The sequence below is a fragment of the Harpia harpyja genome, chromosome 9 (assembly GCF_026419915.1).
Source record: "Harpia harpyja isolate bHarHar1 chromosome 9, bHarHar1 primary haplotype, whole genome shotgun sequence".
Taxonomy (NCBI): domain Eukaryota; kingdom Metazoa; phylum Chordata; class Aves; order Accipitriformes; family Accipitridae; genus Harpia; species Harpia harpyja.
Window position 1 is genome coordinate 47,187,574 of NC_068948.1, and position 23,294 is coordinate 47,210,867.

At 64.3% G+C, this 23,294-nt stretch overlaps 3 protein-coding genes across 4 annotated transcripts; 2 read left to right on the forward strand and 1 right to left on the reverse strand.

The window, feature by feature from the left end:
* The first annotated feature begins 5,993 nt into the window (after positions 1–5,993).
* PLA2G3 (phospholipase A2 group III) lies at positions 5,994–9,082 on the forward strand. Of its 2 annotated transcripts, none has more exons than XM_052796657.1 (7): positions 5,994–6,429; positions 6,505–6,637; positions 6,785–6,919; positions 7,097–7,593; positions 7,702–7,831; positions 7,969–8,103; positions 8,329–9,082. In XM_052796657.1, the coding sequence occupies exons 1-7, from the start codon at positions 5,994–5,996 to the stop codon at positions 8,531–8,533; spliced, it is 1,671 nt and encodes a 556-aa protein (XP_052652617.1). In that variant the 3' UTR covers positions 8,534–9,082. The 2 variants fall into 2 exon arrangements, with proteins under 2 accessions (XP_052652617.1, XP_052652618.1); XM_052796658.1 differs by having other exon boundaries at positions 8,332–9,082.
* A 122-nt stretch (positions 9,083–9,204) lies between these two features.
* INPP5J (inositol polyphosphate-5-phosphatase J) lies at positions 9,205–18,179 on the reverse strand. The gene is made up of 12 exons (XM_052795953.1): positions 17,187–18,179; positions 16,086–16,196; positions 14,442–14,550; positions 13,696–13,812; positions 13,450–13,625; positions 12,741–12,852; positions 12,232–12,341; positions 11,680–11,869; positions 11,292–11,429; positions 10,792–10,884; positions 10,446–10,550; positions 9,205–10,300 (listed from the first exon to the last, which is right to left on the reverse strand). The coding sequence occupies exons 1-12, from the start codon at positions 17,987–17,989 to the stop codon at positions 9,680–9,682; spliced, it is 2,685 nt and encodes an 894-aa protein (XP_052651913.1). The 5' UTR covers positions 17,990–18,179; the 3' UTR covers positions 9,205–9,679.
* A 3,075-nt stretch (positions 18,180–21,254) lies between these two features.
* SELENOM (selenoprotein M) lies at positions 21,255–22,938 on the forward strand. Its single transcript, XM_052795968.1, has 5 exons — positions 21,255–21,406; positions 21,482–21,517; positions 21,624–21,658; positions 22,057–22,135; positions 22,228–22,938. The coding sequence occupies exons 1-5, from the start codon at positions 21,284–21,286 to the stop codon at positions 22,438–22,440; spliced, it is 486 nt and encodes a 161-aa protein (XP_052651928.1). The 5' UTR covers positions 21,255–21,283; the 3' UTR covers positions 22,441–22,938.
* Positions 22,939–23,294: the final 356 nt, after the last annotated feature.

The window sequence follows — 23,294 nt, forward strand, 5'->3', positions numbered from 1 at the left end:
CCTCATCCTGCTGCTGGTTAAACATCTGCAGCTTCTTCTCTGGAGGCTCCATGGTGTGGCTGTTCCTGAGGCTCACCCTCTGTAGAAATTGCTGTAGAAATTGTGTGTCTGTGTGTATCATCTGCCTTGTTTCTAGGCTGGACATACAAATGGGAACCACAACAACCATTTCACTGGACTGAGCCAGGGGAAGCCCAGGGTCTGGTTCCACCAGACTCAGCTCTACTGGGAAGGAGAAATCCCCTGGTGCCCAAGGCCAACTGAATTTGGCTACTTCCTTTACCAAAACCAGGGAAACTGGCTTTATTGGGAGATGTATGTGTTTCAAGGAGGAAACCTCAAGCTTTTGGGCTTGTTCTGCACTCGCTACCTCTTTGCCGAGCCATAGGACAATGCCCACATGACGTGGATGGCTGTGGTCCAGGGCAGACAGGCTGCAGCCCTGCCAGCAGAAGTACACCACGGGGCTGCTGTGCTTCAGGTGGAGCTGGCTTGTTCTGCAGGTTAATGATTCACCTAGCACAACACAACATTTCCTGCTGTAGGCACCCAAACCTCCCCATCAATTGTAGAAGCTCACAGTCAGATCCGACACACACAACGTTAAGCAAATTTGAAGCATGTGGGAATTTTTTTCTCTTGTCAAGCTGCTTTGGTTCCTTCATCTCATTTCCAAAGAGATGAAAATACCAGCACACGGTTTACCTAGGACACCAAAAGAAAGGAGACTGTGCTTTCCAAAAATGCCCCAACCCTGTGACCTTTTCTGCTCTTCAGCTTGCCAGCCCACATGATTTCTGCCAAACCTCACCACATGCTAACAAGTGGATCCCTGCTTCTAAGCTGCTGCTACCCGTGCCGTTGGTCAACCCAGGTCCTGCTGACTCATCACTTTCCCAACCTTCACCGGGAAGTGCAGTGATATGTACCAGTTCCTGCTTGCAGAGCTGCTTCCTTCTAGGTAGTTCCCATAATTTAAAGGTGGGTGTTCGCCAGGGCAAAACCAGGCGCCTCCCAAGTACACAATGGCACTGAGAATTGCCTAGGGGCTAAGGGAAAGCAGAAAATGGTGGGAATTTCTTCCTAGCATCAGTGTCTGAGGTCTTACAAGGAACCTGTGTGTCTTGGGGAGGTTTTGGGGTAGTTTTCATCTTCACTTTTCTTATTGTCTTGGGGCTTTCTCTATTTTCTTATAGGCATGGCTGTTTAACAGAGACCATGGTTGCTTATTGCTGGAAGCCACTCTAGAAGCCCAGCACACTGCCTTGCTGAGGGGGGACATCGTCTAGTCCCTGGCTCAAGCAGGGTCACCTAGACCAGGCTGCCCAGGACCTTCAGGGTACTCCCTGACTCTTGGAAAAGGCCTTGAGGACGTTGCACTGCCAGCTGGGTACCCAGGGCAGGAGAGGACGCCTGTGAACCGCAGGACCCGCAGACGACCATGGAGCCTGATCTAACTCCCCATCATCTCTGCAGCCAAAACTTGCACCGAAAATAGCTGATGGAGCCAGCCCAGATTCTGCACTGAGGGCCTGGCAATTGCAAGAGAGAAGGTAATCCCCCCTTTTAATCCCTTCCCCCATAAACTTATATTAGGAAATATATTCTAGAGGGATGGCCCTTTCCCTAAGGGGCTCTGGGCACATGCCATATCCCGACCCCAGCACAGCCTCCCCAGGTCCTGGGGCTGAGCACGTGGGCCTGGCTATGCAGGTAGGGCATGCCCTGCCTGTCCTTGCCCAGGGTGGGCTGAGCACCCATGGACACCAGTGCAACTCCAGCCTGAAACAGTGCTCTCCCCTAGAGCCAGGACTGCGGGGCATAGGTGAGTCAAGCCCACCACCCTGGCCGCTGATGGAGCAGACAGATGCCATGAAAGCAGCAGAAGAGCCTGACTCCCACCACATCCCAGTGCCACTGGCTGATGGGAAGACCGAGCTCTGCTCCTGCCAGCCCAGCCACCCCAATCCAGTGGGCTGGGGGGGGAAGCACTGGGGGCACTCCTGCCTGCCATGTGCTGAGGGTGCCCACAGAAGCATGACAGGGTGGCCCCAGCATGGGGTCTTTGTGCCGAAGGAGGGGACCCAGGTGGGACAAAGTTGTGACAAGGAGCCACGGCTCAACCCAGGCTCCCTTAGGCAGAGGCAGGTGACGGATGTAGCGGCACCCAGCCAGAGACCGTGTCAGCTGCCGGCCGGGGAGTTCCAACCCACCACGTCCCAGCAGGGGATGAAGGGACTTGTGGGTGCATGGCAGAGTCCACACCAGCCCTCAAGAGTCTCCCCTGCATCTGCAAGCTGGTTGAATTTATAACTCCAGCTCAGGTGTGAAATAACTGCATCATCCCTTTGCTCGGTCCAACTCTTGTTTTCGCTTCCAACCTTCGCAAGAGATTTGCTCACGTAAAGAAGTTGTTTCTCTGCTCTGCCTTCTGAGTCCAGAGCCATGGATGTCCTATTGATCAGGATGGCCACGTCTTTTTATCTCCACAAAGTTGTAAGTTCCAGCTCAGAGCAGTGGAAAGCAGAAAGGCTCATATCCAGTACTGCAGCAATTCCTTATCCAATACCACTGTGGATGCCCCACATGAAGGGCAGTGTCCCATTATGATCCTTGAGCCACTCAGTGTTTACATGCACGACCTGGCTGGGGTCGCCCGGGGCTCTGCAGAGCCAGCTCCCCTCCCTGCTTGCACCGCAAAAAGCTCAGGTTCCTCTGGCTCTGCCCCGGGCAGGGTAACAGACCCTTCTCCAGAGAGCGGAGAGCTGTGCCTCCGCCCACTGGTGCTTCTCCTGTGGGGACGCGAGCAGGACGCGGCCAGCAGCATGTATGGTACACACGCTCGCATCCCTGCGGGGAGCCAGTGCTGCCGGCTGGCTGGGGCGAAGGGCAAGGCTGGATGTGGGGGGCAGCCAGGGATGTGTCAGCTCTGGGACATGGACGAGGCCCCAGGTCCAGCAGTCACGCGCACAGTCCGGACATATAGCCCCTGCGTGCAGGACGTCCCCATAGGAGGCATCACCTCGATGCCTGTGCTGGCCTGGGGGTGCAAAGGGAGAAGGAACGAGCCCTGCCGTGACCCAAGTTTAGGGCAGGCAAGGTCCCACTTCTCCTCCCCTCCTCCAGCCCAAGGAAGCCCAGCTCCAGCCCCAACCAGCTCAGTACCCTCTGCTGACCTCGCTCCAGTACAGGATGTCTTTCTTGCACTGGGGAGCCTGAAATGGAATGTGGCGTACAGAGCAGGGGGGGGGAGAATTGCTTCACCAGGCCATCCCTGCACTCCTGCCAACCCAGCCCAGGACCTGCTGGCCGCCCTCACCGCACGGGACCGTGGCTGCTGGCATCTCTGCCAGAGCCCAGCGCTTCCCCGCTGCAGGCTCAGCACAGGCAGCGCAGGCAGATCGAGCCCTTGGCGTCTCAGCCCTGCGCTGGCCTTGCCGGCGACCTTGAGCCACGTCAGCAGAGCCGGGCGCAGGGCTGCGTGGCACTGCCTGTCGGGGCCGGTAGCCCAGGGCTCAGCCCCACACCCTGGCTGGCCGGACCCCAGCCTCACCCCAGCAGTCAGCAGCAGGGGCTAGTTAGACATCAGGGCGCACTACAGCGTGGGGCCAGCCATGTCCCCCCCGCCGCCGGCTGCTTGCTGGGTGAAGGCCAGAGCGCCGGGCATCCCTCCTTATCCCCTGTTATCTTCCAGACAAACCCAAACTGGGTCCTGAGTCCCTGACGCACTCACACACTCGGCAGCCAAGGCCACGCCGCACTGCCGGCGTGGGGCTCTCCCCATGGGGCCCCCGCGGGTCTGTGAGCACAGCCCAGGCATGGGGCGGCCCTGGGGGGGGACAAGGGCACAGCCTGGGCGTGGGGGCAGTCCTGGGGCACACTGGGGGTGCCGGGGACAGGAGCACAGTGCAGTGCAGCAGAGTCCGCAGCAGGAGGGCTCTGTGGTTCCGGGTGGGGTGGCTGAAGGCTGGTTCCCCCCGGGGCTGGGGTATCGCCTAGCAGAGCCCTTCCCCAGTGCCGGTGTGCCAGCCCCCATCCCATTTGGCGAACACAGCTTCCAGGGTGGAAACATCCTTCCACGGGACAGGGGCCACGCGAGCCTAGGGGTGGCCCCACCAGGTGACACAGCAGCTGGGAGACCTTTGCGACACCTCAGGTGATGTCACGGGTGGTGCACAGCAGCCATATCACAGCTGCAGAGTGGACTCTGCACTCTCTGTGCCGTTGGCCTCTGTCCACGCTGTTCGGGAAATCCTGATAAGGTGAGATAAGACTCCACTGCCAAACCCTGTCTGCCAGCCCCCGGCTGCCCTGCAGCACTCCCGGGCACATAGGGCTCCACAAACTGTCCCCCCCCGCCCCATGACCGCCCAGCGTGCAGAACCCCAGCAGGGCAGGGCAGAGCATTATCCTGGGCAAGGCTGGCTCTGGAAGCATGAGCTGCACCGGAGGAATCATGGTGGCTCTTTGGCTTCCTTCCTTCCCTTTCCAGCCCCTTCCTGGCTCCCCCTTGGTAGAGAGAAGTGAAGCTGGACCCCGGTGGGCTGCTTCTCTGGGGCAGAGCCAGCAGCCCTCTGGTATGCAGCAGCAATGCAGTGGGATGGGGGTCCCTGGACCCACCTGCCACCCTAAGCAATGTTTCCCTGGGGCACCAGGGCCCTGACGTTGGGGGGGGGGTGGGGGGGTGGGAGTGAGCACTGGCCCGCAGCCCAGCCACGCTCCCAGAGTATTTCCACAGAAGAAAGATCCTGGTTCCCAAGTGGGAAATGTACCAGCATAGGCTGGGCCACCAGCTGGAAAGCAGCTCTGTGGGGACAGACCTTGGGATCCCACTGGGCACCAGCTGAGCAGGAGCCAGGGATGTGTCCTCACGGCAGAGGCCACCAGCGGCCCCAGCTGCACCGGGCAGAGTGCTGCCAGCAGAGCAGGGGAGGGGGGCACCAGCGGGGGGACATGTCACTGTGTCCTCTCCAGCCGGGCTCCCCCAGGCAAGGCATGGACTTGCTGGGGTGAGTCCAGCAAAAGGCCATGACGGTGGTGAAGGGACTGGAGCATCTCTCCTATGAGAAGAGGCTGAGAGCTGGGTCTGCTCAGCCTGGAGCAGAGGAAGTTTAGAGGGAAACCATTAATGTACAGAAATCCCTGCAAGGATGGTGCAAAGAGAACAGGGCCTGGCTCTTCCCAGTGGTGCCCAGTGACAGGACGAGGTGCAACGGGCACTAACTGGAGCACAGCAGTTTCCTGTTGAACATCAGGAAACACCTTTGTACTGTGACAGTGAAGCACTAGGACAGGGCGCTCAGGGAGGCTGCAGAGTCTCCATCTTTGGAGAAACTTGGCGATGCACCCAACCAGAGACGGTCCTGGACCGCGAGGCAGTTTCAGCAGGGGTTGGACAAGCCGATGGCTCCGTGACCTGTACCGCACACAGCGTCCATGTGCACGCACATGCCTACACCCTGTGCAGGTGCGTGCACATGGTTGGGCATGCATGGGACACAGGCACCTGCACACACACACATGCACGCACACACGGAGGGGTGCACGTGTGCACAAGGCAGGTGTGCAGACACCTGCACGCACACCCCCGCCCAGCCACACGTGCGTGCCCCTGTGCCCTCCCGGGGGTTCTGCACCGGTATGGGGCTGGGGCCGCCCCACAGAGCTGCACCTGGCGGGGGGCGGGGGGGTGCCCGTCCCGGGGGCGTGCAGGCGCGGGGGTGCCCGGGGGGGGAGTGCGTGGGCAGAGGGTGCGTGGGACGGGGTGCCCGCGGCAGGGGGTGAACAGGCAAGGGGTGCCCGGGATGGGGGGTGCCCGGGCGGGGGGTGCCCGGGCGGGGGGCACCGGCTGCATCCCGCGGCTCCCGCTCGCCTTCCCCGGGGCGGGGCGGGGCGGGGCAGGGCGGGGCGCGGCACCGCCCAATCAGCGCCGGTTCCGCCGCCGGGCGCGGGCTTAAAGCCCGGCGCGGAGGCGGACGGCGCGGCGCCGCGGGATGTGGGCGCGCGCGGTGTTGGCGTGCGCGGCGGTGCTGGCGGGCGCGCGCGCCTGGCCCGGCGGCGCCGTCTGCGCGCAGCGGGCGGCGGGCGCGGGCGGCGCGCGCTACGTGGCCTTCCTGAGCCCCAGCCCCGGTCCCGGTCCCGGCCCGGCCGCGCTGGTGGAGAGCGCCTGGGCCGGGCGCGGCCGCCTCCGCGCCTGCTGGGCCCGCCGCGACCCGCGCCTGGCCCGCGCCTTCCGCGCCGCCTGCGCCCGCCGCCCGCCCGCCGCCCCCGGTGCCGCGCTGCGGCGGGACCTGGCCGCGCTCTGGAGGCGCCGCGCCGCCTGCGCCGATCCCGCGCCGCCGGGAGGGAGCCGGCGGCGGCGGGGCTGGACGCTGCCGGGCACGCTGTGGTGCGGAGCCGGTGACTCGGCGGGGAACGCCAGCGAGCTGGGTACGGGGACGGGCGGCGGCGGGTGGGCACGGCCCGTCCTCCCGGCGGGGCCGTGCTCACCCGCGGTGCCCGCAGGTCTTTTCCGCGGCCCCGACCGGTGCTGCCGGGAGCACGACCGGTGCTCGGCGCAGATCGCGGCGCTGCAGTTCAACTACGGTATCCGCAACTACCGCCTGCACACCGTCTCCCACTGCGACTGCGACGCCAGGTGGGCCGGGGGACCGGGACCGGGACCGGGACCGGGGGGGGGGGGGGGCGGGCGGACACACAGGGGCCGGGGGACCGGGGCCGGGAGGACGGACACACACGCACCGGGGTGCTGCGGGGCTGCTCACCGCCCCCGTCCGCCCCGCAGGTTCCGGCAGTGCCTGCTGGCCCTCAACGACACCATCTCCAACATCATCGGCGTCACCTTCTTCAACCTGCTGGAGGTGCCGTGCTTCGTGCTGGAGGAGAGCGAGGAGTGCGTCCAGTGGCACTGGTGGGGAGGGTGAGTGCCCTGGGGGGGTGCCCCCACCTCGGCCCGCTGCTGCAGCCCCGCGGCTGGGCGCATTTGCTGCTGCGGCCACGAGCGTGCCCTGCCTGGCTGCCCCACGGGCTGTGGGGGGGCACAGCTTGGCCGTGGCAGGGCTGGTGTGCGGGGCCTCATGGCACGTGGTGTCCCCAGGTGTGAGCGTTATGGTGTAGTACCCCTGGCCAGGATGGTGCAGCAGAGTCAGTACCACTACAGCCTGCCCGCAGAGGAGACTCACAGCCCTGCTGTGCAGCCCTCGGGCAAGGGAAGGAAACCCTCTAGAGCAGGGCGCAAGCGGCTCCGCCAGGGACTGGGGCGAAACCCCGGGCTCCGCCAGGCACAGAGACCTCCAACAGCCCAGTGGTCGCGGGGCCCAGGTACCTTGTCCCCTGCGTCTGCCAGGGACAAGGCCGAGCCCACAACCAGGCACCCAGCAGCGCAGTGGGGGCTGGAGCCCGGCCCCCCAACAGCAATGACCGTGTTGGAACAGGACCTTGCTGGAGGAAGGCGACTGCCAGGAGGAGCACAGGAAGGGGCTGGGGGCTCAGCACACCCTGCCTGCACTCAAGACGGCACCATCGGATCCAGCCCGGCCGCGGAGCGGTGCGGAGCCACCCCGGCGCCTGCTGTGGAGGGGCGCAGGCAGCAGGGTGAGCGGGTGCTGGGGGCAGAGCGTGTGCTGCAGCTGGGGTGTCCTGAGGCCTCAGCCTGTTGGCGTCCTGTGCTGGGGCTGCCCCTCACCACCCCGCTGTCCTCAGGCCTGGGCAGGGCATGCAGGTGCTACAAGCGCCTGGATCAGTGCGAGCACCAGATCGCACCCCGAGAGGTGAAGTACCAGCTGCACAACGTGGACACCCGGATGCTCTTCCACTGCAACTGCACTCGCAGGTGCGTGACCAGGAGGAAAAGGCAAGGCTTTTCCCACCATCACAGGGCACTGTGTGCAGATGGTTTGGGGTCAGGTGAGGTGGGACCCAGAGGGATGCCCACCTCGGCCAGCAGCTGCTGACCTCCTGTGCCCACAGGCTGGCGCGGTTCCTGCGCAGGGCAAGGGACCTCGGTGACGTGGAGGTGGCTGTCCTGGCTGACCGCATCGCCATGGACTGCTTTGTTCTGGAGCCGCCCGCCGACTGCAGCCTGGGTGAGGGGTCACAGCACAAGTAAGTGCAGAGGGTCGAGGGAATGTGGCCTGCGTGGGGCTTCCTACCCTGCATGGGCAGGAGGGATGACCTGGCGGGGCTGGGTGCTGTCCTGCAGGCTTGGCATGAAGCTGGCTTTGCAAGCGTTATCCCCTGCTCTGCTGTGCCATGAGCAGGTCTGGCGTGGAAGACAATAGATGTCAGCCCTGCAGTGTTACACTGATGCTCACAGCTTTGCCTCTCCAGCAGCTGTATCACAGCAACCCGGGCTGTGCTAGTACCTGCACGGCATCTCAAAAAGACCCTGAGGCGCTGGGGTCCTCCGCATGTGACCTCCAAGGCCGAGCATCCGTATTGGAAGACACAAGACAGTGGTGGCACCCTCTATGAGCAATGCCTGCGGCTGGCCTTGGAGCAGAAGCTGGGTGCTCGGCACCGTGCGGTGCCCTGATGATGCCCGAGAAGCACTGCCTTGTGCGGGGAGGAAGACATGCTGTGCAGCAGCCGCGGAGTGGAGCTGCTTGATTTCTGGTCCTTGAGACAAAGGATGGCACTGAGCATGGCTGCTGGCATGACTGCATGAAGCTGGTGGGCCACAGCTGGAGCAGGGGCAGGCAGAGGGACTGAGAAGCCTCTGAAGGAGCTGTGGCTGCCATCTGTGAGCATCAAAGCAAGGGGAAAGGAATAGGAGGCCTTGGGAAAGGGGAAACCCACCATTTTCCTTCCCTGTTGTGCCCTGGGGCAGGGGGGATGCTCTAGGCATTGAATCCCCCAGGCAGGGGGGATGGCAGGGCCCCCCACTCCTGGATTTGTGTTCCTTTAAGTGGGGAGACTGAGCTGTGTGGTGTGACCCTGGCCCCCTTCCCTAGGCAAGGTGGGAGGGGGTGCAGGTGGGCAGGGGCTGGCTCCCAGCCCTGGAGCAAGGGGGGGGGGGGCAGCAGCTAGGAGCAGGCCCAGGGCTGTGCCCTCAGGAGGGGTCAGTCCCTGTGTGCAGCTGAAGATAAATAAAGGGTGGTCTGTGCATGGTGTGTGTTGCCAGGGCTGAGCCTGCTGCCCCCTGTTCATGCTGTAGCCCCTACCCCAGGGGCTGATCCTGCCCCCCTGCAGTAAGCACAGTGCAGCTGGGGTGGGCAGGATGGTTTATTTTGTCGCTTGCACTACGTACGTCCAAGGCTGAGGCACGGTGGTAGCAGCAGGGAAGGAGCAAGCTTCAATCTCAGGGGTACCCTGGGGTGGTCCTCGCTTTGTGCCCAACGCGATTGCTGCCAGAGCCCTGCCCTGGCCTCCTGTCCCACCTCAGGTGCGAGGCCAACACTCCACCCATAGGAGCGAAGGGTCTTGCACTTTGAATTTCACAAGGGGCTCCCCCACCACACTAGACCAGCCTTGCCCTCCCCTGTGCCCCCCCCCCCCAGCCCTACCAGGCCCAGGACAGCAGCTCGGGCTGGAGGGAGCAAGGGGAGGCCCCTACCTGCCGGCACACGAGGGAGGTGAGGAGTCACTGCAATAAATAAGGGAGAGGGGTGTCTCAGCAGGAAAGTGGCAGAGGAAAGCACACAGCAAGCGCGCTAGGGGGAGTAGGGAGGGGGCCACTGCATCAGCGGCCCATGGCACAGCTATGGCTGTCCAGCTCCTGGGGGCTGCTCCCCTCCTTTGGGGAGGTGCTGCAGCCCGGGGGGCTGGTGGGGCTCATCCTCCGGCAGGGGTAGCCCTGGTCCGTGCTCTCCCTCCGCCGGCCCATGGCCTGGTCGATCATCTCCAAGCGGAGCGCAGGCAGCAGGCCCAGGTTCCTGGGGTCAGCCCTGGCCAGGGGGTTGTCGGCAGAGACGCGCCGGGGGCCGCCCTGCTCCCGCACAGTCTGGTAGAAGGAGCTGCCCTCCTGGCTGTCGGCTGCCCGCCCTGGCTCCTTGGCTTTGGCTCCACGGCGCCCCAGCTCCTCCTGGGGCAGGTGGATGGTGGGGATGTCCCCGGGGAGGCCACGGCGGCTCTGGGGTGAGGGGCTGCGGCTCGTACCCCTGTCCCGGCTTGACGGCCGCAGGATGAGGCCCTGGAACTTGGCCAGGCTGGGGCTTCGGCTCCGGTGCCGTTTCATCTTGCCTGGGCTGGGGCTACGGGATTTGGGGGCCAACAGGACAAGTGTGCTGTCATCCTCCTCTTCTGAGCTGCTGCCCGAGCTGTCCGTGGGGCTGCTGCCCTCCTCTGACCTGGGCAGGGAGATCTGTACCCCTGCATCAGCACTGCTGGCTGATCCTCACAGGGGGCTGTGGGGCACCACAGCAGCTGGCTTCCTCCAGCCCATCACCCCTGCACGCATCCCCCCTGCCTCCCTCAGCCCCTCACCCTTGCCTCTTGGCCGTGCTGACCTGGAAGGGCTCAGTCACACCAGCGATGCTGCTGGAGGTGTTGCTGTAGTATCCGAGAATGTACTCGCCCTTCCCCTTGGGCAGTGCCTCCTCTGAGAACACCACCTGCAGCCCAGAGACAGCTGATGGGCACCAGGGCTGGGCACAGGGGTGCCCTCTCCCATGTCCAGCCCCATAGAGAGCTCCAGCCCCAGCTGAGAGCAGAAATCCTTGATGCCAGCACAGTGGATCTGCACAAAGCAATAAGGAGGTGCCCTCCTGCCCCATCAGGGACACAAAGGGGCCATTGTCCCCCCACGATGGGGCACACATGCCCAGCAAGACAGCATAGCTGTATCCAACTCACCTGCGCACACAGTTGCTTGTCTAGGCAGCGCTCTCCATCATCACTCCTGGCCCAGACATAGGACACGTAGTCTTTAGGATGCCGAAAGCCCACCTGTGTGCACGTACATGGGAGAACACAGGTGAGGGGGGGAACATCAGCCCTACTCAGCACCATCACCTACACCCAGCCTTAGCTCTCGTCTCACTCGGCTCCCTCTCCTTGCACCAAGGGCTGCCTTGCACACACCCAGCAGTGCCCTGGACCCCAGCCCCCGAGGAGTTGGGGGCTTTGGACCCCATAGGGCCCACAGAGCAGGAGGAAGAGGGAACTGCTGGATTTGAGCCTCCTGAAGCAGGGCCAAATCCTGCTGCTCACTGCCAGGGCTTCCCAGGGGAAGGGAGAGCACAGGTCCATGCCATGCACCCACATCCACTGGTGGGAGGTAGCTCAGAAGGAACCCCAAGGTGCTGTGCATTGTTCCCCACTCCCTCCAGCCCCAGCAGCCCCCAAGCCCCTACCCGGTAGAGTCCTATCCAGTCCCAGGAGCTCCGGTGGAAGCCAGCCGACATCTTGTACCTGACAACTGCTTGCTCAGGCCTGCTCCATTCATCAGCCACATAAATCTCAACTGGGGGCTTGTCTGCCTTGGAAGCAAACTGTCAGAGACACATACATGGTGAGCAAGGGCATGCCAAAGACAGCTGCCCCTGCTGCCCAGGGCACCCGTCTAGGGCTGGGCCCTCATGCATAACACCAACAGCAGCCCCCAGCCACAGCGGCAAGACAGCTGAGCTTGCCAAACAAAAATAAAATAAGCCCCGCACACCCCATCATACACTGCACATACTGAGCATCTCACGCCTGTAGCTCCTGCCTGTGTGCCCAGTGGCCCTGGACGGCGCTCACCTGCACTGCAAAGATGGCAGCGACCGGCTTGTGGTCGCTGACGGTGTACTCCATGTGGCTGCAGTAGCAGAGCTGGCTCACCGACAGGACGCCCCGACTGGGCCGGCGCCCGCCTGCACCAAGCCCAACACTGGGAGATTTAATCTTCCAGAGGATCCGGTCAGTCCAGGCAGGTTTTCGCTTCTTGGCACTGCGGGGCACAGAGGGGCATCTCTTGCCTGGCAGGGGGCAGTGGGCTCCACCCCAAACTGCCTCCCCCTGGCACTACAGCACGCGCGGGCAGGGGATGCGGCTCGTCTCGGCACACAGCTCAGTGCAGCTGCAGGGACAGACCTGCACTGGCACCAGCGCAACAGTTGTGTCCCAGCCTGCCATCCCCAGTCCAGCCCATGCCCACCCCAGCATAGCTCCCCCCGTCCATCTGCACTGGCGTCCGCCCCTGCCCCGCCAGCATCCGCACCCACCCTGGCTCTGAGCTCCACCACTCCTGCATCCCTCAGCCATGCCACCTGCTCCCAGGCCCAGCAACACGCTTGAGCTCTGCTCTCCTACCTGCTGTCGTACTTATTGGTGCCCACATCGAACTTGAAGGTGGGTGGGAAGTTCAGGGGTCCCTCCTGAAAGCCGCTGAGGACAGGCCAGGTGGTCTTGGCAATGTTCAGCTGTTGGAAAGACAGCAGGTCAGGGAGCACACCAGCCTCCATGGCCAGACCCCTCTGCAAGCCCCTGAGACCTCTCCATCCCCAGCACACTGTCATCCCTGCCCCATTGCTGCCAGCCCCGTCAGGGTTTGTCCATGCCATGCAAGCAGCAAGTCCATAGACCCAATGCCCCCAGCTCTTCCTAGCACACTGGTAAAGGGAGCATGTGCCCAGCTCCCAGAAAGACCATCCTGGGACTGTGCCACCCCTTCCCCACAGGGCCAGGAGAGCCAGGGCCCTTTGTACCCCACGGGCAGCGAGGGGACATGTCCTGTCCCACAGCTGCGTGGGCAGTTTTGGCAAGAGCCGAACGCCACTCAGGGCCCAGCCAAGGCTCAGCTGCACGCCCATCCATCCCACCTGGTCCTTCTCCCAGAGCTGGCTCAGGATATTGCTGTCGATGGCGTACTTCACAAAGCGGATATCGAGGCTCTCGATGCGGAAGTTGAGGTCCCCAAACCAGAACACAAGGCTGTGGAGGGGAGGGAGGGCAACAGGCTGGAAGGGCTGGGCAGCCTGGAGCTGGGCAGCACCACAGGAGGAAAACAGCCTCAGCCTGTGGGAAGCCTCAGCCTGCAGGACAGGCGCTCTTGGGAGCACCAGCGCAGGTCAGCACTCGGCCAACAGCTCAGCCGGCTGCCAGGATTCCTCGGGTAGGACCAAGCACCATTAACCAAATGGGCCTGACTTCCCTGGGCAGAAATTGAGGGTGGAAATGTCCACTGTGAGGCACCTACCAGAGTCAGACCGCACAGCCCAGACACTGGGGCAGAGCTGGGCCCTCAACCTCACCAGTCCCAAACCCCAACGGCACCAACATGGCAGGAGCTGCACCAGACCTGGATGTGCCCCAGGGGAAACGAAGGACCCCTCTTAACACCTACCCCACCATGCTGGGTCCCTACTGGGCCACGGGACAATTTTGCAGCTCTGCAGGCAAGACCCCATCTCCAAGCTGTGCTGGGATTCAGGGGACAGACCCCAGACCCTACCTGGAGGGAGTCAAGGATGGGGGCTGGCACACTAGAGCCCTGGCCCAGACTGGGGAGCGAAGTGGTGGGGTACGCACTCATGGTCCAGGATGCCGCTGGCCGCACGCCCCTCAAACTGCTGCATGTGCAGTATAGTGGCAAAGTCCTCCTTGCGCTGCTCCGCCTTCTCCAGGTGCGCTGGCAGGTGGCAGTTCAGGAAGCAGACCATGTGGCCGAAGATGGAGAGACGAACGCTCACCCCACCCTTGTTGCCCTGCACCGAGAGGATCCCATGACTCCTTGGGAAGCCAGGCCCTTGCCACCTCCCCAGGGGCCACACTCACCCAGTAGCCTCCCAGTCCCGTCCTTGTGCAGTCTGTCTGGATGTCCTGCAGGAAGGGGAGGTGGTAGTACTTGGCAAACACCAGTAGGATCACACCTTGCATCCGCACTGTGCTGATCTGGAATGGGAGCAGGGGCTGAAGCAGGATGGTAGCCACGGCAGAACCCGTAGGGGCAGGGACAGCTTCCCCCACCTCCAGGCCATAGGGGCAGCACCTCCATCCTTTGCGTGCCCCCCCCCCCCCCCCCGCGGATGACTAGCAGTACATTTAGTTCAGAGATCTATCCACACCCTCCTGAATACTGACAGCTGAGATAAGCCCAGCAATGCTAAGGCTCATGTATGCTCTGGGGCAAGCACCCTGGAGAGCTGAACCTGCCCTGGGACCCACAGGCTGCTGCCAGAAGCACAGGCTTGTTCCCACATTCACCTCCTCACCCTCACCCAATGCAGCAGGCAACAAGCATCCCCAAAGCACCACAGGGGAAGCCTAAGGCACAGGAAAGGGAGCAGGGTGGCACAAGCTAAACAGCACACTGGTGAGATGCACCGCTAGCCCTCAGGTTAGCCCACACACGTTACTTGGATGGCTGCAGGCTGTCCCTCCAGCAGTCTGTCCCTCCAGCCAGCTCTCCTACTGCACCTCCTCCCTCCGTCCCTGCAGTCCAACTCTCCCTCCCCGTGGTCCACCTGCCTGGCAGGCAGAGAGGGAACACCAGCTGCCCAGCCCCTTTGGGACCTCCTTACCAGGACAAAGTGGAAGGGGCTCAGCACATCCATGAAGAGCTCGCTCCACTGATCTGTGAAGAGGGCATCCTTCAGGCGCTTGTTTATCTTAGAGTTCACCTCTTGCAGCCTGGGAGGAAAGGGACAGCTCCCTCAGCCATACCAGGAAGGTGTCTGCGTCCCAGGTAGCGAGAGCTCCTTGGGAGAGGTGCCAAAGCACAGTGCTGGGGAGAAGGGCCAGAGCAGGAAGGGCAGTTCAAGGGAGGACCCTGGGTTTAGAGCAGAAACCAGCCATATCCTTTCTTCAGCGATGCTGGGCCATGTGCTAGCAGAATGCACAAGCGGCCCTGAATCCACAAGGCCTTGGCCCTTTTTAAAGCAGGAGCAATTCAGCTGCACAGGGCTGGGCAGCAGTCTAAAGCCTATCTCTAGGTGCAAGAGGGGCCTACGGGCCATTTCAGCTGCACTGGTCTCTATAGAGAAGCCAAGTCTCACCGGTACTTCAGCACAGGGTGTCCAGATGCATCCAAGCCACCAAGCTCAGAGCAGCAGCAAAGAGAAGGTTAATAGTGCTCCTCCCAGCTCAGCAATTAGTGAAAAGCAGGAAGGAGAACATCCCCAGAGAACAGCAGAATCAGGAAACGTCTTGCCCAAAAATATCAAGTGCTCGGGGCACAAAGAACGGGTCAGAGGAAGGACGCAGCCAAGCAGAGACATCCTGGAGGTGGGGAGCAGCAGGACGCCTTGCCCCAGCCAGGACACAGTCCCAGCAAGTCCCTTGCTGTCAGCTACACTCCCTACCCCATCTGTCCAGGCTCGGGTCTACCTCCACAGCCCCACCCCACTGGTCCACAAGGCCAAGGGGACCAGGAGACCGGCTCCAACACAGCATCGTAGCTCTGGCAGCCTCAGCCTTATGCTACTCTCTGCCCGGGGCGAGGAGCACTGGGGGAGTCCCTGGGAGCCTCCTGGAGGCAGATCCAGCTCTTCCACCTCATGCCCACAGGCAGAGCCTGCTTCTTGCTCCCTGTGCAAAGGCAGCACGTCCCTGGTCTTAGCAGGAATCCACACACACCACAGCAAACCTTGAGGGACCAGTTTGCCCTTAGACTCTGGCAGAGCTTGCCTCGCCAGCCACACCAATAAATCCTTACCACATCGACGCGGCGCTGCCTTGCCAGCAGTTAAGTGTTGCCCAGGGACACAGAGCCAATCCAGCTGTGAGAGAACAGCAGATTTGTGCCCTTGAGGCCTGCATACCATGGGCAGAAGCCGAGATGAGGAAAACGCTCCCAGAGGACTCTGGCAGGCGAGTTAAATGCCTCTACAGACCTGACCCCAGGACTACCAGGGCTCATGGCAAGAGCAGCACTCGCTGAGGCCCAGCTCTGCATGGCCTAGCCAGCTGCGGGCTCTTTGAGGGTTCAAGGCTACTCGGGATTCAAGGGTTTCAGCTCTTCTTAGCACTCCCATTTTACTAGGAGCTGATTCTCCATGACCTTTTCTGATATTTTACTGCTTGCAATGCACACCCCTCCCTGCTTACCATGGCCCAGGGAGGCTGGAGCTGCAGCTCTTCCATTCCCCACCCCCCAGGGCTATGGGGATCCCCCAAAAAGGGACATGACAGGGCAGGGGAGGGGGCCCTGCACCTCACCCTCTTACCCAATGGCGATCACGTCCACATCATTTGTCTCGCCCGTGTTGAGGTGCAGCAGGGATGTCACGTCATTCGGGGGCATGGCTGTGCCCACGTTCCAGGTGACCACTGTGATGCTTGGGAGGACAAAGGGAAGAACAGGCTAACACTGGGGCTCAGAGGTATTCCCTGTCCTCCCCCGCTCAGCCCCCAGCTCCACCAAGGAAGCTCTCTGCCTGCAACAGAAGTGGCCACAGCTGAAGCTTAGCCAGAGCATGTACACCACCAGGTCCTTAACTCTTGTTTGAGGGAGACGGGTCCTTGCCTCTAAATTCCCCCCAGGGTCTGCACCTCGGCACACGGCAAGCCCGGCTGTAACCCAAGCCCTGGTGAAATTCTACAAACCAGCACAAAGAGCCCTCGTTTTCATCACCACTGACTTAACACAGGCAGGCTGGCACAGCAGGCAGCCTGCGAGACAGGGTGTCCCTGGAAAACTGTCTCCCCTCCCTTCCCCAGGAATCACGCATCCCTCGAGCTCCTGGGGAAAAGGACCCGGATCTCAGCCCCCAGACTCTGCCCCAGAGCACAGCCAGCCCCAAAGCCCAGGGCATTACATGTGACAGCAGCGCTGCAAGCCCCGCAGCAGTGTCCTTCACCAGCGCAAAGCCACCATCAGTCACAACACATTAACGCTGTTACGCAGCATGCACCAGCAGCCCGCGGGCTCTTTCGGCAGCACTAGGACAAGTCTCAGTCACAGGGGGCACGCTTCAACAGCGAGGGAGGGTAGTGCCACATCATTTCCAGAGCTCAGGGACAGCGGGGGCAGATGGCACCCGCTCCGCAGCCTGCGCCTCCGATATGCCACCCCACGCAGCACCCGCTCCCCTGACCGCTGCCTGCGCAGACAGCGGGCGCTGGGCATCCTTCCCCCCCGGCAGCAAGCCCTGCCTGGCCATAGCCCCTCACCCCAAACCTCCTCCAGCCGAACACCATCCACGGCAGGAAGGAAAAGGCAATTCCAGCCGGCAAGAGGCTTCGCTCGCAGCTTCTCAGCGAGGGCAGCTTCGGCCCGGCACCGCTCCCCCCCCCCCCCCCCGCCCCCCGCAGCGACACCCGCTCACCGGAACGAGCCGTCCTCCGGGACCCTTCCCGAGCAGCCGAGGAGCGCGTCGCAGGAGTCGCCGGAGCCCGGCAGGCCGAGGGACCTCCCGAAGAGGGAGAGCTCGTCCGGCTCCGGTTTGGGGAGGGCTGCGGGCTTGGACAGGCCCACCCGCCCGCCGGCGATGAACTCGCTGGAGACGGCTTTGGGCAGGCCGGCGGCCCTGGGCGAGGAGCCCGCCCAGGCCGAGATGTGGTCGCTGGACTCCGCCTTGGGGAGCATCTCCCTCCGCTCGGCGGGCAGCGGCTTCCCGGGGGCGGCGTGCTCGAGGGGACCGAGCTCGGGGAAGGCGGGCCGGCCCGCCGCCGGGCCGGACGCCGCCGGGGACGGCACGGCGGGGCGGGCCGCGGGGGCGCCCGGGCTGGGGGGCAGCAGGGCCGGCAGCGGGAAGGCGTGGGGCCCTCCGGCCCCCTCAGCCCCGGCCCGGCCGACCTCCAGCGGCAGGGGCTGGGCAGCCCGGCCCGGGGCCCGCTCCTCGGGCCCGCCGCGCTGCGCGCCCCCGGGCCGCGGGCAGCCGTAGGGGAAGGGGTCGCAGGCGGCGTCCGGCCGGGAGCTCCTGCGGGCGCCCGGGACGCCGCCACCGCCGGCGAGGAAAGGCGCCGCCGGGGCCCCACCGTCGGGCTGGGGCCGGGCCGGACCCCCGGCGCCGAAGGGCACCGGCCGCGCGGGGGAGGCGGCGGACGCGGGGCCCCGCGGAGGGCCGGGCCGGTGCCCCGAGGCGGCGGCCGAGCCCTGGTCCGCGCTGCCGCGCCGGGCCGGCTCCATCGCCGGGAGACCCGAGCGAGCGGCACCGGGCCCGGCCCCGCCCGCGCTCACCTTGCGGCCCCGCCCGGCGGCGGCAGCAGCGGCGGCGGCGCCGCGCGCCCCGTGATGTCAGCGCCACCTGCGCGGCGCCTTAAAGGCGCCGCAGCGGCACGAGCCAGACCGCCGCCGCCCGCCCCGCCCCGCGCGCACCTGCCGCCGCCCCGCCCCGCTCACGTGACGGCCTGCGTCCCGCCTCCCCCCCCCCCCCCCCCCGTGTCCCCGCCGGCGGCGGGAGCGGAGCGCGCGCGCCCGCAACGGGCACCGGGACGGGGCAGCCCCTGCGCGTGCGCGCCCGCCCTCGCGCACGTGTCGGTGTGCGCGGGCGGGCGTTTTTGCGCTGCCGTGTCGCGGTGCAGCCGCGTGTGCACGTGCGCTGCTGTGGGCGCGTTTGTAGCTGTGGGTGCGCACGCGCCCGCGGGGCAGCTGCGCGAGGTGCTGCGCCATACCTGCGCGCAGCAGCGTGGGTGCGCTCACGCGCAGCGGTTTGCGCAGGCGGGTGTGAAAGCGTGCGCGGGTGCGCTTCGGGCGCGCACGCGCTTGTGTGTGCCTGAAGGAGACGGGGGACCGGGCGACACAGGGCGAGGAGAGGGCAGAGGTCCCCGACACCGCCTGCACCTCGGTCCGGAGCAGCCGGAGCGGCCTGCAGGAGCCCCCGAGCCCGGGGAGGGCTGGAGCACCGCGTGCAAGAGGATCTTGGTGGAAGAGGACCAGGTCCCTGCGCCCTGATGGGGTGGACCCGCGGGTGCTGGGGGAGCTGGCTCCTGTCATCGTGAGGCCACCCTCAATAATCTGTGATCGTCACTCCTGTCCTCGGGAGGGGCACGAAGGAGGACCCAGGGACCTAGAGGCCGGTCAGCCTCACCTCCATCCCTGGGAAGGCGATGGAGCAGCTAGTCCTGGGAACCATTGCCAGGCCCGTGAACAACCAGAAAGTCATCAGAGTCAGCACGGCCTCGCCGAGGGGAAGTTCTGCTTGGCCAGCCGGACCCCCTTCTGCGATGAAGCGAGCGGCCTGGCGGATGAGGGGAGAGCAGCAGACGTTGCCTGGACTTCAGGAAGGCCTTCGACACCATCTCCCACCAGATCCTCCGAGAGAAGCTGTTGATGTCCGGGCTGGATGAGCAGATGTTGAGGTGGATTGAAAAGTGGCCAAATGGCTGGATCTGGAGGGTGGTGGTCAGCGGCACAAGGTCTAGCCGGAGGCCAGTAACTAGCGGTGTGCACCAGGGGTCAATACTGGCTCCACTCCTGCTTAACGTCGTCGTTACTGACCTGGATGATGGGACAGAGCGCACCCTCAGCAAGTTTGCAGATGACACCAAACGGGGACGAGCGGCTGATAAACCAGGGGGTCGTGCATCCATCCAGAGGGACCCGGACAGGCTGGAGATACGGGCCAACAGGAACCTTGTGAAGTTCAAGCAGGGCAAGCGCAACGTCCTGCCCCTGGGGAGGAACAACCCCAGGCACCAGGACACGCTGGGGGCCACCTGGCTGGAAAGCAGCTCTGCAGAAAGGGCCCGGGCGGTCCTGGGGGACACCACGTTGACCATGAGTTCAGTGTGCCCTTGGGGCAAAGAAGGTGAATGGTGTCCTGGACTGCATCAGGAGTGTTGTCAGCGGGTCAAGGGAGGTCGAGGAGGCACCGGCGAGGCCGCTGCTGTAGTGTCCATTGCCGGGCTCCCAAGAGCAAGTCCAAGAGACATAGAGTTACTGGAGGGAGTCCAATGAAGGGGCCACAGAGATGATGGCCTGGAGCATCTTCCACGTGAGGAGAGGCTGTGAGAGCTGGGACTGTCCAGCCCGGAGCAGAGGAAGCTCAGGGGTATCTCGTCGATCTGCATCAATCCCTGCAGGGAGAGTGCAGAGAGGACGGAGCCTGGCTCTTCTCAGTGGTGCCCAGTGGCAGGACCAGAGGCAGAGGGTTCAAAGTGGAACACAGGAGGTTCCCGCTGAACATTGGGAAACACTTTTTCCCTGGGAGGGTGAACGAGCCCTGGCACGGGTTGCCCAGGAGGGTTTTGGAGTCTCCCACCTTGGAGATCCTCAAGCGCTGTCTGGACGTGGTCCCAGGCAGCTGGCTGCAGGTGGCCCTGCTTGAGCAGGGGCTTGGGCCCGATGCCCTCCAGAGGTCCCTGCCAACCTCAACCAGCCTGCGATCCCATGATTCTGTGACCAGGGGGATGAGCATGTGTGCAGGTGCTTGTGTGCAGCTGCGTGTGTGGGTGCATGCAGGGGTACACGCTGTTTTGTGCACGTGTAGCTGTGTGTGCGTTCTGTTGCGTGTGCGTGCAGTTGGGGAGTGCAGTATGTGCGCGTGCATGCAGCCAGATGTACACATAGAGCTTTGTGCGTGTGCACATGCTGTTGTTACATGTGTGTCTGCATGTGCTGGTGTGTTTCTGTGCACCGCTGTGTATGCCGCTGTGTCTGGGCTTACGCACGCTGTGAGCAGTTGTGTGTGGAGGTAGCTGCACGCAGCTCTGCCTGCCTGTTTGCGGCTCCATGTCTGTGTGCAGCTGCATCTGTGTACTGGTGTGTGGACTGCATATAGCCGTGTGTACATAGAGCTCTGTGCACGCAGCTGTACATGTGTGCCTGCAGCTGTACGTGCAGGAGGGTGCGTGAGTGTGCACAGCCGTGTGTGCGTGCAGCTGTGTGCCGCTTTGTGCATGCACAACAGACAGGTGTGCACGCACACACCCTGTCCTGCACGTCACTGCGCGTGTTCGCGGTGTCTGTGTGCGCGTGTTCACGTTTGCAATGGGTGTGTGGGAGGGGTGGTGGTGCGTTTGCTGTATGGGGGGGGCTGCAGCCTGCCCGTGCATTCAGTTTGTGACGGGCGTGTGTCTGCAGCGTGCGGTGCGCACGTGCGCACACGAGTGCGTGTTTGCAGCGCGCATAAGCGCGTTCGCGGTACGGGTGCGTTTGCAGCGTCGTGCTTGTGGTGTGCGGGGGGGGGGGGTGCGCGCATGCGCAGGGCGTGCGTGTGCGGTACGCGCACTCGCGGTGTGCGTGTGCGGAGGGTGCGCGCGGGACGCGCCCGCGCCCGCGGAGCGGTGTTCGCGGTGCGTGTGCGCGCTCGCGCCGTGCCTGCGCGCGGCGCGTTTGCCGCCGGTTGCGGGCCGTGTGCGCGTGCCGCGGCGGCTCGCCCTGTGCGTGCGCGCGCCCGTGCCCGCCGGGGCGGGGCAGCCGGCGCGCGCGCGCGGGGTGTGACGTGGCGGCGGCGGCGGCGGCGGCGGCGGTGGTGGCGGGATGCTGCGGGCGCTGTCGCTGCTGGTGGCGGCGGCGGCGGCGGCGCTGGCGGTGGAGGGCGGCCCGGGACCCCCCCGGCTCCGCGGGGCCGAGCTGCGGGACCTGGCCCGGGGCAAGGTGGAGGTGAGCGCGGGGCGGGCGGGGGGTGCGGGGACACCGGGGACGCCGTCGGGGGTGACGGGCTGTCTGCTCCCGCAGACCTGCGGCGGGTGACGGCTGAACCGCCTGAAAGAGGTAGGTGCCGCCGGGGGGACCGGGGCCGGGGCCGGGGCCGGGGCCGGGGCCGGGGCCGGGGCCGCCCCGCCGCTGAGCCGAGCCGGGCCGCCCCCTCTGCCCGCAGGTGAAGGCCTTCGTCAGGCAGGACATCCCCCTCTAGTACCCGCCGGCCCCGCTCGGCGGGTAGTGCTCGGTACCGGGGTGGGCGGCGGGGGACGGGGTGTGGGACGGGGAGGGACGGGACAGGGCTGGGCGGGATGGGATGGAGGACGGGGGTGAGACGGGATGAGGGGTGGGAGGGGATGGAGGTTGGGGTGGGCTGAGGGGTGGGATGAGGTGGAGGATGGGACTGGACGAGGGGTGGAGGGCGGGATGGTTGGGGGACGGGATGGGACAGGGTAGGATGGGATGCAATGGAGGATGAGACGGGATGGGACAGAACGGGAGGGGATGGGGCACAGAACGGGACGGGATGGGAGGGAATGGGATGTGACAGGATGGGATGGGGGGCTGCATGGGCCTGCCCAGTACTGTCCGCTCCTTAACGCACTGCCCAGCCACAACCTGGAGATGAAGCATCTGCCCGGTGCTGACCCTGAACTTGTGCTCCTCAGCCACCGATACGAGGAGCTGGAGGTGAGTGGGCAGCGTGGCACCTGCTGCCGCAGCAGGGTCTGGGGTGGTCGGTGCCCCACAGGCGCCAGGCTGCAATCCCTGTCTGCGTGCAGAGAATCCCCCTGAGTGACATGACCCGGGAGGAGATCAACCAGCTGCTGCAGGAGCTGGGCTTCTACCGCAAGGAGACGCCTGATGCCCCCGTGCCTGAGGAGTTCCAGTTTGCCCCTGCCAGGCCTCTGTCCACCCTGCCACCCCTGCAAGTTCCTGCTGCCAATGGCAAGACCCCACGCGAACGTGATGAGGGAGAACACCCAGACCTCTAGCGAGGGGTGCCGTGCTTGGGAGAGGGTCCTGCGGCCGGTCCCCAGCATGTGGGAACACGAGTGTCACAGCAGCTGGGGACGCTGCCGTGGGGTGATGAAGGTGCCCCCGCTGTTGCTTGGTGCTGTGCGGCCTCTGCCCCGACAATGCCCTGAGCAGCTCCGGCCTTGAGCAGGGGCTTCCTGGGCATTGTGGGCATTCTGGATGTCCACATGCCTGTCATTGCCCTCCCTGACCTGCAGCCTGGCATCCCTGGCTGGTTGGGAGGAGCAGTGTTCTTTGCGCTCCCTTGCCGTGCCCCAGGGTTTAGCTGACTCCCGGCACTGGGCAGCAGTATCCTACCTGAGTGGGACAGGATGAAACCCTCAGCAGAAAGCCCCAGGTGCTGAGGGTAGATGTGCTGAGTCCCGGAGGTAGGAGAGCTGCCCCCGGGGGGGTATGGCTTTACACCCCACCAGGGTTGTCTCGTATCGAGCCACCAGTAAAGCCCATGCGTACAATTGGCTGCACCGTGTCATCTTTCCAGGGAAGGCTCGGTGGGGTGCATCCCACCCTGTTCTGTACTGGGTGCTGGGAGTAGCTGGGTGCCCCATAACGCTCACAGAGGTGGGAGGGGACAGCAGGGTCACAGCCACTGCTGATGAGCTGACAAACCATCCCACGGACCAACCGTGCTGTTCCTGTGCCACCCCCCTCCCTGGCGTGTTGGATCCATGGATGGATGGGGCACCATGGCTTGGGATGAGCTGCTCTCGCAGGGCGCAGGGGGATGGGTGCAAGCCCACGAGTGGGTCCTGCAGCACTGAGCCAAAGCCCAATGACTGCGCTGGCCTGGCAGGCACATCTGTCCCTTGGC